At 41.4% G+C, this 13,327-nt stretch overlaps 1 protein-coding gene across 3 annotated transcripts in view; it reads left to right on the forward strand.

The window, feature by feature from the left end:
• LTO1 (LTO1 maturation factor of ABCE1) overlaps nt 1-13,327 on the forward strand; it is a 24,025-nt gene continuing 10,698 nt past the window's right edge. For 2 of the 3 annotated variants that reach the window (XR_007631416.1, XR_007631417.1), the window contains exons 1-6: nt 1-94; nt 821-926; nt 2,518-2,588; nt 3,082-3,199; nt 7,886-7,984; nt 9,562-9,725. Coding sequence is in view for 1 of the 3 variants with exons in the window: in XM_050335060.1 (XP_050191017.1) it covers nt 54-94; nt 821-926; nt 2,518-2,588; nt 3,082-3,199; nt 3,553-3,621 (405 nt within the window). In the remaining 2 variants the exon portion in view is untranslated. Of the gene's footprint in view, nt 95-820; nt 927-2,517; nt 2,589-3,081; nt 3,200-3,552; nt 6,843-7,885; nt 7,985-9,561; nt 9,726-13,327 lie in introns of those variants that run through there. The other variant, XM_050335060.1, reaches the window with a different exon arrangement.

A 13,327-nucleotide genomic window follows, 5' to 3' on the forward strand; every position in this document is an offset into this window, starting at 1 on the left:
GCGTTTTCCAGGCCCTGCCGCGCGCCGTCGTTCCCGGCGTGCCCTGCGCCGACATGGCCGACATGTTCGACGGGATCGTGATGGCCGAGCAGCGGTGAGGGCTTCCTCGGGCACGGCGGGGAGCTTCCCGCGGAGGGGCTAGGTTGGGTGAGAGGGGGAGATTGTTTATCCAGGGGGGCGAGGGGGCACTGGATCCCAGCTGGATGCCAGCGGGCTCCCCAGGGGCAGTGGGCACAGCGCCAAGGCTGGCAGGGAGCTCAGGGAGCGTTTGGATGATACTCTCGGGGCACTGGGTGGGATTTTTGGGGTGTCCCGTGCAGGGCCGAGGCTTGGGCTCGGTGATCCTTGTGGGTCCCTTTCCAGCCCGGCGTGTTCCGTGATTCCGGCGTCTGGGCGCTTCCAGTGGGAACACTCACCCGGGGAGATGAGGGGGGGGGGTGTGATCCTGGTGGGAGCACAGAGCTGGAGCCTTGTTCTTGGCGGGCTGGGATGGGCTTGGCTGGGAACATTGGAGGACGAATGATTGTGGCTTCACCTGGACAGGGTGGAGCGATGGTGGCCCAGCATTTGGGTGACAACAGGCGATCCAGTGCCACTGGATGGAAAGCTGGGAAAGGGCCTGGAGCTGAACACAGTGTGGCAGCAGGGCCAGGGCAGTGACCGCCCCCCTGACCGGGCACTGCTGAGGCCCCTCCTTGAACCCTGGGGTCAGTTTTGGGCCCCTCGAGACAAGAAAGACATTGAGGGGGCTGGAGGGTGTCCGTGTGTGAGCTCGATACGAGAGCGGGAGATTAAAGGAACCCCACTTCTGCCTTCCCAGGTTCCACGGTGAGGGCTATCAGGAGGGATATGCCGAAGGCAGCCACATTGGGATTGCTGAGGGAAGGAGGTACGGATCGCTGCACGGTGCCAAGATCGGGTCGGAGGTAAATGGGAAAATCTTCAGGATTGCAGTGCCTTTGTCATTAGAGAATTACTGTAACACAGGAACTGCTGGGCAAGGCCTGAAACCATCAGTCTGAGGTGACACTGCCTTGTAGGTGTCCAAGAGGGCCCATAAAACTAGTTTAAAGGTGATACTTTGATTTGAAGAGTTGAGTAGGTGTGTTTACGTTTTCTAAGCTTGTTTGCTGTTTGGAACTTCGCTGGGGCTTTTTTTCCTGAAAGGATAAGAAGAAACAAATAAATTCAAACAAGCTTGCTCAGGAAAACATTATGAACTGTGCATTTATTTTTGTTTATCAAAACTGTGGCTAAAGGCCCACCCATACCACCTCCTGTGGCTCAACACAGGCAAAAACGTGGAATCTTGAGACACTTTGGATGGGGAATCATGAAGGGATGATTCTGTGATTCCTGAATCAGTAACCATTCCTAGAAATTCCAGGGCTGGAGAGTGATGCTGAGGCACCTCAGCTTGCCCCATATATCCAACTCCAGTTTGTCACAGCACAGGGTGTGTTCAGTGCTATGAAATTGTAGTTCCAGCTTTTTTTGGACCTGAGAATTTTTGCAGCTCTGCTGGGAAGCTGTAGTGCACTTTTCATGGCAGGCCCTGTTCCGAGCACAGCACCACCAATCTAAATCTGTTGGGTCTGTTGAAGAGCTCTGGGTAATTTGGCCATTTGCCCTTTTGGTGTTTTCAGGTGTCAGGAAGTCAACTGCCTGCAGAAGGGACAGCGGCAATGGCATTAATCTGTTTTGTAATGAAAAAACTAAACTCCAAGCAGAAAGAATGGCCATCACAAAATTTTGGGTTGGATTTGGGCGTGGTACAGAGTGGTGCAGTGATTAGATAATTTTCCCATTTACACTGCAATGATGTGGTTCCATCATTGCATGAAGAGATGTTAAACAGGAGTCTGCAAAGCTTGATAGTTTTATACAAAATGGTCCCAGACAGGCCATAATAGAGAAGTGCTCTAATCTGCTTATATTGGGAAAGCTCCAGAGGGCAGTAGGATTATACAGTTAAATGAGAGGGTGACTTGGGTAACCTTAGACCTGTCAGCCTGTTTTGTGTCTTTTGTGTCTTTGGTGATTACTGATCTGATGCTGGCCTTGCTTGATAGTGAATTCAAGTAAAACATTATAATTAAAGTGTGTCTGTCCTTGGACTTAATCTGTCCCAGTCAGCCGACTTTGTAGTTTCAGATGTCTGTGTTGTTTTTGTGGGAAGGCTGAGTCACTTTTGAAAGGCACTTCAGCTGACTTGTCCAGCTGGTGCATTGAAGGACTTCCCTATATTCCTGGTCCATTTGGTGTCCAGAGTTGTACTGAAGAGTTCTGGCAGCAGGGCTCAGTCAGCTCCTCCTGGTTCTTTCTGATTCCTCCTCAGATGGGCTGATAAACTTATTTAGGTATTAAATCAAAAACCAAGTGTGGTTTCCTCCTTGACTTGGGGGGCTCCCTCAGTCCCTGGTACCTTTTCATAGGGCTGTGCATGGGCTGCTTTAACTGACAAGTGCTGCAAAAACAAGCATCAAAACCCCTCATGGCACTCTTTTAAATTCACAGATTGGCTGCTACCTTGGGTTTGCACTGACGTGGCGCTGCCTGCTCCAGAAATGCACAGATGAAAAGAGCAGGTAGGGTTAAAAAGGTCAAAAGTAATTTTTTTCCGTGATTTTCGTTCTTTCCTTCGTATCATTTTTTTTTCCCTGTCCAGTTTTGATTAATCTGACAGAATTGCCACCGTACTTTCAGCCATTTTGGTGTGTGTTCTGGTAAGCATTTTTTATTGCATTTCTGCATTTGTCCCAGTCACCTCATCAGTACTTCTGAAGATTCTTGGAATATTTCTCAATTTAGGGGCAGGTAAGTTAAAAAGGAGACCTTAACTCTGTCAGTTGTGCAGCAGCCTAATTTCTGATTGTGGCTTAAATGTGTATTAAACACACACTGTCAGTGAGCTAAATGGGAGCAGTTGAATTAAAGAAGGATGGAGGGCTGGGTTCTATGCTCTGAATTATTAATTCAGAAATCAGTATCATTTCATATTGGTGGATTGAAAAAAACTTCTGTAGTAGCGTGTTTGGCCTTTCTGTTTGGATTTGATTTATTTTTGTTTTATTTTTCTAGCAGAAAGATAAAGGCTCTGGAGTCATTAATAGGGATGATTCAGAAATTCCCGTACGAAGACCCCACTTATGATAAGCTACAGGAAGATCTGGAAAAAATCAGAGGAAAATTTAAACAGGTTTGTAGGATCAAGTTGCTATTTCAGCACATTGATTAATTTCTGAAAATATTTAGTTTCTAAACCCACTCCAAAACACGGTATTTGTGTGGAGCAATTTTTGTTCCCCTGCTGCAGTCGTAGCAAAACACTTGAAATGAAGTGAATTAAATGAAAATACTTGATAGCTGAAAATTTCCCAACCAGTAGCAAATGAAAAATAAGATAAAAAAAATATTCTTTAAAAGGCAGGTTGAAAATATTTTTTGACAAGAAATTACAAGTGGGACCAGAAGAAGATAAATTGGGAGTTTTGTTGAACGTTCTTCTTGGAAAATAAACACTTTGAAACACTTTTGTATATTCTCTTTTAGGTTTGTTCAATGCTAAATATTCAGTCTGATTTTAGAACTGGTACTGAAAGATCTTCACTAACGTTTTGAATACAACAGATGAAGATAAATGTGGGTGACCAAAGAAAAAGCATTAAAAGAACAGAACTGGAAAAGTGTTTATCTACTTTTTATTTAAAAAAAAAATCATCAAAACAGTGAAGAGGTGCTAAATATTAAAGGGTAAGGGGAAAAAAGTTGGACTTGCAATATGTAATTTAATATTTGTTATCTCCAAGTTTTATTTAGGGTCACTGAAACACGAGCGTGTAAACCTGTCAAATAGAAATATTTGCTTTAGTTCCTCAGAAGGAAAACACCTGCATTTGCAACGTTTCCTTATTTAAAGGATGTATTATGTTGCTTAAAAATCTGTGTATGCGGATTATTGAGTTTACACAATGTGTAGATGCTGTAGGTGAAGTAAAATTATAATCAATTCCCAGGAAACATCTTTGTGGGTAAAGGATAAAATGACAAACGAAGTCAGAAAGAGAAGGAGGAAGAATAAGATCCCTGTGATTGTAATTTAATGTATTTATTAGTACCTTTTGTCACAGAGTGGCTTTTTATTTTCCAGCCTTGAAAATGAACCCTTTAGTCTCGTTCCAGTAAATGGATGCTGTGAGCTAAATGTGTTCAAACCGTGTTAGTTGAAGAGAAATACAGCCAATTGTTGTACCTGAAAGATACTTTAAAGACCCTTTTTTGTTTTGTTTAATTGTTTTAAACATCTCTGATACACACAGGGGGTGACAGGGCCATCTAGTGGAGGAGGGAGTTGTGTAAAAAACAGATTAAAGAGTTCACAAATATATATATATATATGTGTATATATATATATATATATATGAAATTGTTGGAGAGTACAGAACACAGGCACCCATGGTACAGCTCTCCTAATTACGTGGTGAATTTCTTTGAAATTCAGTGGCATTAAGGTAGAGTTCATTTGTTGCTTGTTTCCTCATTTAAGACCTTGACAGGGCAGTTTAAAGTATAGTTGGCTTTTAATTTTTAAGCAGCCAAGCCACTGGCAACCAGAACAAGCACCAAACGGCAAGCACCTGAAAACAGAAGCAAAATAAAATAATCTCAATAAAGAAATGGGCACAAACCAAAAAGATAACATTACTAGAGAGGACAGAGCTAATTTGACTTTATAATCACTCAGAGAAATCTAGATTTGAAAAAGTTGTCTCTGCACCCACAAATGAGTTTATTTTTACAAAGTGAAGTATTATGTTTACTTCAAATTAACAAAAGGTGCCTCTTACTCATCATCTGTGATAAACTTTGCCTTTTTTAGACCAAGATCCAGGGGGATTCAAAGCACAATTTGTAGTTTTCAACAGAAGGTATTTTGAGTCCGTTTTACTCTGAATGATAGTACAAAGAGAAGTGAAACTAAATGTTAATGTTCTTAAATGCAGCCTTTTTTTGGAACCACTGTACTTGGTTTGCGAAAATACGTGTAAAAGCAAGGGAGAGGTTGTGAGGGGTCAAAGTGTCTGTGAAGCATTTGGTTCCTGGAAGTGTTTGGTACCTCAGTGACACGCAAAGTGCTGCTCCAGAGATGATATCAAACAAAATCATTCTTGCTCAGCTCAGGAGGAGAAGGATCTTCGGCCATCAAGTGGCCAGTGACTGTTATAGCAAAATCGTATTATTATAATAAATTACTATATAAATGTGTGTGCATATACACGTATTTAACGATAAATATTTTGTCAACCAGGTTTTCAGACTGGGATGTGTGTAGTTTAGGTTGTCTAATAGGTCCTTAATTCAGTTTTCATACATGTGGACATACTGATGGAGCCTCTTATTCCATGAGTCTGTATTTTTCTGAATGTCTTGTCTTACATCTTGTACGGGCCTGATGTGGTTTATTAAATGAGGTGCAGTTAAAGATGCTGTTGGATGTGTAGTTGTGTGCTTTCTTCTGTGCCTTTTTTAACTGTTTTTTTGGCAACAGAGTTGTGGGAATTTCTGTGGAGTTCAGGGTTGTCACAGTGAAACATTCCCAGCATACTGTACAGGTGTTTTTATACCTTATTTACAGCTAAGGAGTTAAAGCCCAAGAAGATGGATTTGTCTTAACCAGTGTGAGATGTCTAATGTGAATTGTTATAATTCTGCCTCCTGAGGATTTAAATAGTTCAGAATTTGCTTCTTGGCAGCATCCAGAGTGGCTGAGCCCCCGACCTTTTTGCATGTTGGTGTTTTTGCCCGTGTTTCTCAGATCAGTCACGTGGAAAATGAGGAACACTGCAGTCAGCAAACACCAGTGGAAGGTGTGTGCTCAACCCAACTGAAGTGTTACCAAGGTGGAGGGGGCGAAAAAAATCCATCAAAATTTCAAATCACTGTTGAATTTCACAGTTTGAGATACAAGTTTTCTTTCCAGACTTTCCCTGCTCTAACATCTTCCTAAAATCTGTTATCCAAGGAGCTGGATGTTTTGCAGGACTACTTGATGTATTGAGGACAGTTAAAAATAGAAAATTTCTGCCAAAAAAAGGTTGAAGTTAGTAAGACATTTTAAAAATACATTACTGTATTCACTCACCACCCCTAGCTATTGCTCAGTCGTTAGGGAGGAATGTTTGAAAACATTGAACTCGCAAATGTCTGACTTGCCTGGACTACGCTCGAGCTTGTTTGGCTCCTTCCTGATCATCTCTCAGCTGAACCTGTGCAATATGGAATTTTATTAATTACTGCTAGGCCACTGAAGTCGTTGCAATCCAGAAGACTTGTAATTTTCCTTTCTACAAGATGTGATGAGTACAAGAAGTAGTGAATTTTGAGGCCTCGGCGGAGAAAGGTGAACTCTGACCACCATTTGCTAAAGCTTCTGAGCACAGTTCCTGTTCTGTCTTCATTCTTCCTTTCCATTTCTTGTCTGTTGTAATCGATTCCAGCTTTGAATGACCATCTGTAATCACCAGAAATGGGTGAAATAAATCAGCAAAAACATCTGTGGATGCAACAGTTTGCTTCAAAATCAACCCCGTAGAGGTGGTTTGGGCTCATTTGAGTCCCGTTACGTTTTCCTGAAACAGGGTTGTGATAATTTACCCGTGGATGTGTGAGGAAAGTCTGGAGTGCACCGGTTGGTTATGTGACTCTTTGATCTGATTGCTGTTGAGGTATGAAATCTAAAAGCAATAGTGTGTTCTAGTAGGCACACAGAACCTGTTCAATCCCAGCTTGCTTTGTGGATAATCACCAAGTGAGAGAAGAAAAATAAAGACTGGTTTAAACTCTCTGGTTTTGCAGGGTTATTTTTGGTGAGTGAAGTACACGTTTTGGTCTGTGTCTTCAGGGTTTCTGGAAAGGTAGCACATTTTTATCCATCATTTTTTTTTAAATAGGCTATGTTGAGATGGAAATGAGGGGTTTTAATTTTCCAGTAGGTCAGGTTTACAAAGGTTTTGGTTTCTGAAGAGATGCAAGAGAGAGTTGAAACCTGCAATGTTTTTGAGAGTGCTTATTTACACTTTGGCTGGAAATACAAATTCCTCTATTGGAATAAAGGGAGGTCCATCTGTCAGAAGTCTACCTGCACCCTAATATTAGTGCTTTGGAGTAAGAGCTGATACCCTTTTAAGATACAGAAAGAGATCAAATAATCTGAATTGTTGAGGTTTTAAATCCATAGGTCATGTTTCGTTGACATATTTTCTGTATGCATTTACATCTCTTTTTGAATATAAAGTTTTAAAGCCTATCTCCACATAAAGGTATTATTAAAAAAAACTTTAAAAATGGAATCTTTCACTTATAATAATAATGCGACTACAGGCCTAGATCTGATACTAATTTATTTGCTCACAAGCTGTCAGAGCTGCACGTTGTGTAGATACAGCCTTCTATCTCAAGTTCTGATTTAATAATTGAGATTCTTTTCTAGTGTTGTTCTCAATATAAGAGTGTGGGTGCCTGTTCTCTGGGTGGCTTGTTTGAACGTTTGTGGGGTTTTTAATGATGTCCTGTAATTACAGGACAGTAATAATTAAAAAAAAAAAAAAACCACAACAAAAAACCCCAAAACAACAGCATTGCATCTTGGAAAGGGAATGTTGGTGGTACTAATTAACACAATTTTCTGGAGATAAAGGTGTGGGCAAGCATGGTGAGGATAAGGCTCCATGCCAGGGAGCAGCATGAGGCACGATGTGTTTTTGAGGAAGAGCTGGTGTTGGTGTGCTATGGATATAGTTTGAAATCTGCTGGGATATTACAATTACCTGAAGTCCTTCTGGATGAGAATCCTTATTTCTGTTTTCTCTTGATTTTCCTTGTTCAGGTCATTCCAGAGTTACGGAGCGATGTGTGTGTGATATAATATCTCATCCTGATTGAAGAGAAAGGCTTTGGTTTGAAACAAAAGGCTTAGTATTTTTTGGTAATGTTATAATTCTTTATATTCTTGGTGCTATAAATGTTAGTGCCTTTTGAATGCTGTCCTTTGCAACTTCTTCTGGCAGTGGGTTCTGGTCTAATTACAGCCTAAACCTCCAGCTTTCACGGTTTGGCAAGTAACCATGAAGATTCTCATTTTACAGTCTGCCAGAGCTGTTTTTTTAATGGATAAAGTTGTGACAGCACACATTACCACAGGAGTGTACATATCACCAGAGAAAATGGGGATTTGGGAGCTGTGAAATGAGTCCTGCAGCAGGTTTCCAGTTGCAGGTTTTAGGTGTCCAGGATTGAGGTATAAAGGCCAAGTAGAGCCATCCGCTGCTGCAGTGCTCCAGTGTGTCCCAGTGCTTGGAATTGCAGGACCAGCCTGGCCCCTAGTGATAATAAAAATAACAATAAAAGAAGTTTTATGCACTGTATTGAAAGCTTGCACAATTAGTTCATTTGTGGATATCTCTTTGGCACCACACTGCAGATATTCCTACCTTGGGAAGCTTTGTTACAGAATTTGCAGGGGTGACGTCTGAAATCGTGACCTACTGACTGAAAGAATTTAAGTGGTATTTATAATAAAATTACAGAATTTATCTTAGCAAAATGCCCAGCAGAAGGAAGGTTGATTATTCAGCCTCTGCATCCTGATCTTGGACAGAATCAACACTGGTATTTGTCACTGCCTTTCATTTTTTATCATCATTTAGCCCCTTTTTTTCGCTGCCCTATCTCAGGGTGCAATAATAATCACAGTTTTTCACCTTCAGCATCTTCAGGATTCTGGGCAGTAACACCACATGGGATCTTTCTTCATAGTAGGAACTGTGAGTCAGCAAGCCTTTAATGTTTTTAGTTGCAGCCATTGTTCCAGCCCCAAGCTTTACTGCCATTGTCCACTGTTTGTCCAGCTCACGTTTACTGGACTGTGGGAACGGATTAGGGTTTCATGCCTTTTTTTTTTTTTTTTTCTTCTTGCATAAACTCTTGATCAAAGACATTCCTTGGATGACAAAACACTGTATACTGTGTCACACAGTCCTGACCAGACTGCACGAACAGTAGTTTAAAAACACATGCCCACATTGTTCTCTAAACTGGCTTTTTTTTCTTCTTCTTTTTTTTTTTTTTTTGCAATGTATGTGCAGACATTGAATTTTTGAGACCCCATTTACCTCCTTTAAAAAAAACACATACAGAAGTTACTGTTGAGAAGCACTTGACGGTTTCTGAAATACAAGTGAAAAACAAATTACTCTTTGGGGCTGAGAATCTGCGTGACAGAATGTCACTTCTGAGCAGAGCTGGAGCTTCTCTCTGCAGTGTGTTTCCTTCCTGGGGAGACCTTGGTGGTGGTGCAGGTAGTCAAGTGCACTGTAAACCTAAAACCACATGGATTATGGCATCATTTTATGTGTCGTATCATAAGGTGGAGAATGATTTGAGCGCAGTTTGGGAACTCATAACCCTGCTTCACCACAGGTACACTGTCAGAACCACGTGTTGAATATCTTGACTTACTACAGTTGTATGTCTTGGTCTTAACTTTTAAGTTCTCTTTTGCAGTAAGAGCTGGACAAATATCAGAAAAATCATCATTCCTCAAACTAATGAGAATGAAACAAATGGTGTTGGAGAAAAAGGTGGAGAGACTTTTTCAAGGAGCTTTGACTTTGCCTGAAGTTCTTCAGCAGAAGTGTGGGAGAAAGAGATCCCTGAAGACACCTGAAGTAGGTTTACAGAGGGGTTTAAATCATAGAGGGACGTATTTAGGTGGTTGGAAAGTTGTTTGAGGATGAGAGAACACTTGTGTTTCCACAAACACGTGAGGCTTTGCATAGTTTGACTCTGCAGCACTGTTAAGCACCTCCGTGCAGAAATGAAGGCAGGTGAAACTCTTTCAGCATTGGAAAGGTATTCATAAGGGAGGAACCTTTCTGATCCTTTACAATCCAAGGATCTCCATGGAAAAAGAAACCTGAATAAGGTGTGGCTGATGGATGTGTTGTCTAAAAGGAATAAAAAGGTTGTAGTGAATGACTGAAACAGCTACAGAAATAGTGAGTGAAACCCACAAAATAATATTACACTTATAAGAAATAATATTTAATTATGAGTAAATAACTGATGGAAATCTTGGGAAGGTGTCATGAAAGAACATAGGCATACTTATTTAACAGCATACCTGTGCTGAAGATCAGGTCTTCATATTTAAAATAACCAGCAACCAAATGTAAAGAACTGTGGCCTGCGGGTGTTCAAGGAGGAAAAAAGCTGTTGGAAAATAATCCCCAGCATTCAAACAATCTGCAGTGATAAAATCTAATAAAAGGGAGAAATAAAACATCAAAAAGCCCAATTGTCCGTGGCAGACAGTTTGCCATGGGGGCAGGGACTTGGGGCACCAGGTCGCTGCTCGGGTGAGCTGCTGCTGGCTCAGCTGAGTTGTAATGCTCTGATGCTTCTTTAGTGGCCCTTGGGAAAGGGTTTGTCCCTCTCAGCCCAACTCCTTGGAGTCTGGTGCTGATATTCCCAGTAACATCCTAGTAACATCAACAGCAGACCCGGCATCTGTGGAATATGGCTTGTGGATGGATGAAATAAAGCCACTCGGCAACATATAATGTTGAATTTATTCACTTGGCAGGCTGGGAAGGGTGAGTGGGGAGCAATTTCCACCCTGGGAGGCCCATGCTCTGTGCGCAGCTCGAAGCTCCAGACCTTCCTTCGCCACGTGGACCCAGAAGGGGTCTCCTGCTCCGGGTGGTCGATGTGCCAGGTCCTGGAATGTCACAGGTTCCTTTGGTTGTTCATGGCATTAGGGATCTGTACCTGGAGCTCTCTCCAACCCCAAGGCGTTACCCTCTTAACCAGTTACTGCTTTATTTGGTCAGCACAAGCATTCCCAGGCCATTCCTTGCCTTTTCCCGGTTGCTGGTGGGGAGGAGGTTCCTGTAGCCTTCTGCTCACCCACCCCAAGGGTGTCACAAAGTGTGAATTCAGCAAGTGTTGCCTTCTGAAGTTCTCATTCTGCTGCTTTGTTTTCCACTTTATGCCACAGTTAGAGCTGAGCAGATGTAAAGGTCTCATTTGGCTGGGCAGCCTTTGGCTTTCCAGGTGGGCTTGACCCCTGACAGACGGGTTAGCAGGGAGTATTGTGCTGTGCCTGGCTGTTACCATGTAATTTGATTATTATGGGAGATAATTACCTACTGCAGTCTTCAAGAGAGAGGGAAGACTGCTATTCTGGTCTTGAGGTGGATCACTATGCGGGTGTTTATCCAAAAAACACAAATCGTCGTATTTCTTCAAGGGTGTTACCATAAATAAGAAAAAAATATGAGACTTTTTAATACATAGTTCACAGACAAGCAAAAAGCAGGATAGGTCTAAGCAGGGCTCTGCAGGTGTCAATAGGATCATCAAGAAACTTATTTCTGTTTTCATTCTTAAATGTTTATCCCATTAAAGGAACGAAAAGGTGACTTCTGCCCTGCTCCTAAATTTGCTCTGCTTGGCCCTAAAGAAGCCTGACAAGTCTCACATTATCAGTGCAATCCAGGTGACTAATTTGCAATCCCTTTCTCATAATTTGATTGAAATATTGTGTGGAACTCAGTCGAAAGCCAGATGGGAATGTGCATTTGCCATGCCACTGCAATTACTGTGATCAATTATATTTGTGGGATGGTAAAAATACCATTTTTGTCTGGAGATACATTCTTATAAAATGATGCTGATGGGAATTCATTAAAATGAATTCATTAAAGGAAATTAAGGAATTCATTAAAATTAATTTATAGCTTTGCTGCCTTTGTCCCATCCCACTGTAGCTTTTCAATGACATTACCAGGAATTTTTATCAAGAGTGTGTAACCCACATTTATGGGTCATTCCTGTGACTCTTTTAAAACAAGAGCTCCAACCCTCCAACCTTCACTTTCTCCTCCATCTTCTGGAGTTTTCTATCACTTAAAATGCCAGGTGTGCCTGAATGTAAGTGGATTACGAGTTCTTAACATCTAATAAATTTAATAAAGAGCATGTGAATTTAAATATTCATAAAAGGTCCAAGATTGTCAATTGGCCTGAATTCAGCAACGGAACTGGGGAGTTTTTTGGGAGGTCTGTTGGAAGTTTTTCTGTGTGCAGTCTCAATTTCTTGCAAAATAATACAGTATTTTTCCCTTTACTAAGCTACAGCATAGCCTAGCTGAACATGCATATTTTTTTACAGCCTATAGTAAATTGTTTTTCTTGCTACATTCTTGTCTTTCTGCCCTTTGCAATGTGAGTAATACTGGCATAGTTCACCCAACATTCAAATTTAGTAGTCTGCATTTAGAGATGATGTTCAGGAGATGGAAAACGTAAATAAAGGAGCTGACTCTGTGGGCTTAAACCTACTTAAGTCACACCACTTAGTCAGTTTAATAGGGTTTATAAAACAGATAGGAATGGCAAAACCTACTTAACACGTTCAACCAAACACAGGTTTACATTTCTCACTGGATCATTTTATCAGCAGCATATTTTTGTCAGGAATCAAGACTCCCTGAGTGTGTCTTCACTCAGTTTTCAAACATTTAAGCTCAGAGGGGTCAGCCATCAGCCATACCAAAGCAAGTCTTCTGGTGGTTTTTTTTTTAAGTGTGCTGGGGAAAATGAATCATTTTTGACCCAGTCCAGTTTAAGCTTTGGCTTAGCCTGAAGTCCCCGTGAGTTTAGTTCAGATCATCTTTGGGGAGCTGCTCATCTCAAATGGAACAAAACAGTACACAGATCACGCTTGTACTGATATGACTTTACCTACCTGATCTCTGATTTCACAGCAGGCCACAGGGTTCAGGTTTCTGTCTGAAATGACTGGGAAACCACCAGGCTCACACCATCTCAGGCTGGGATTCTTCTGATGCAGATGGTTTCCCATCTTGCCCTGAGAAGAGCTTATTTTGCACTAGACAATGATTAACATGTTAGATCTGAGTTCTGGAGTTTCGGTTTTCATTTCCTGTGCTGCACACACTGCACCCAATCAGTTGTAATGTGAAGTTTAGTCAGTGGGAAACTCAGGAGGCAGATGCTAAATTTCTAGTTTGTAACAGGAGAGACAAGCACTTGACCTTTTATGTAGATTTTTTTTTGAAGACAGAAGTAATTTCACGGGGTAAATAGTCAAATATGGAGGTTATAACCTTGATCGTCTCCACTAAAAATAGGCTGTTTCTGCTGTGTTCAGCTCTGGTAAGAATTGATAAAGTGCATCCCCAGTTTTTAGAGATATTTTGGATAGTGAATTGGGACACAGGTTATACTATTTTTTTGTTTAACT

Source organism: Myiozetetes cayanensis, unplaced genomic scaffold (genome assembly GCF_022539395.1).
Source record: "Myiozetetes cayanensis isolate MyiCay16 unplaced genomic scaffold, myiCay2020 scf6-25, whole genome shotgun sequence".
NCBI lineage: Eukaryota > Metazoa > Chordata > Aves > Passeriformes > Tyrannidae > Myiozetetes > Myiozetetes cayanensis.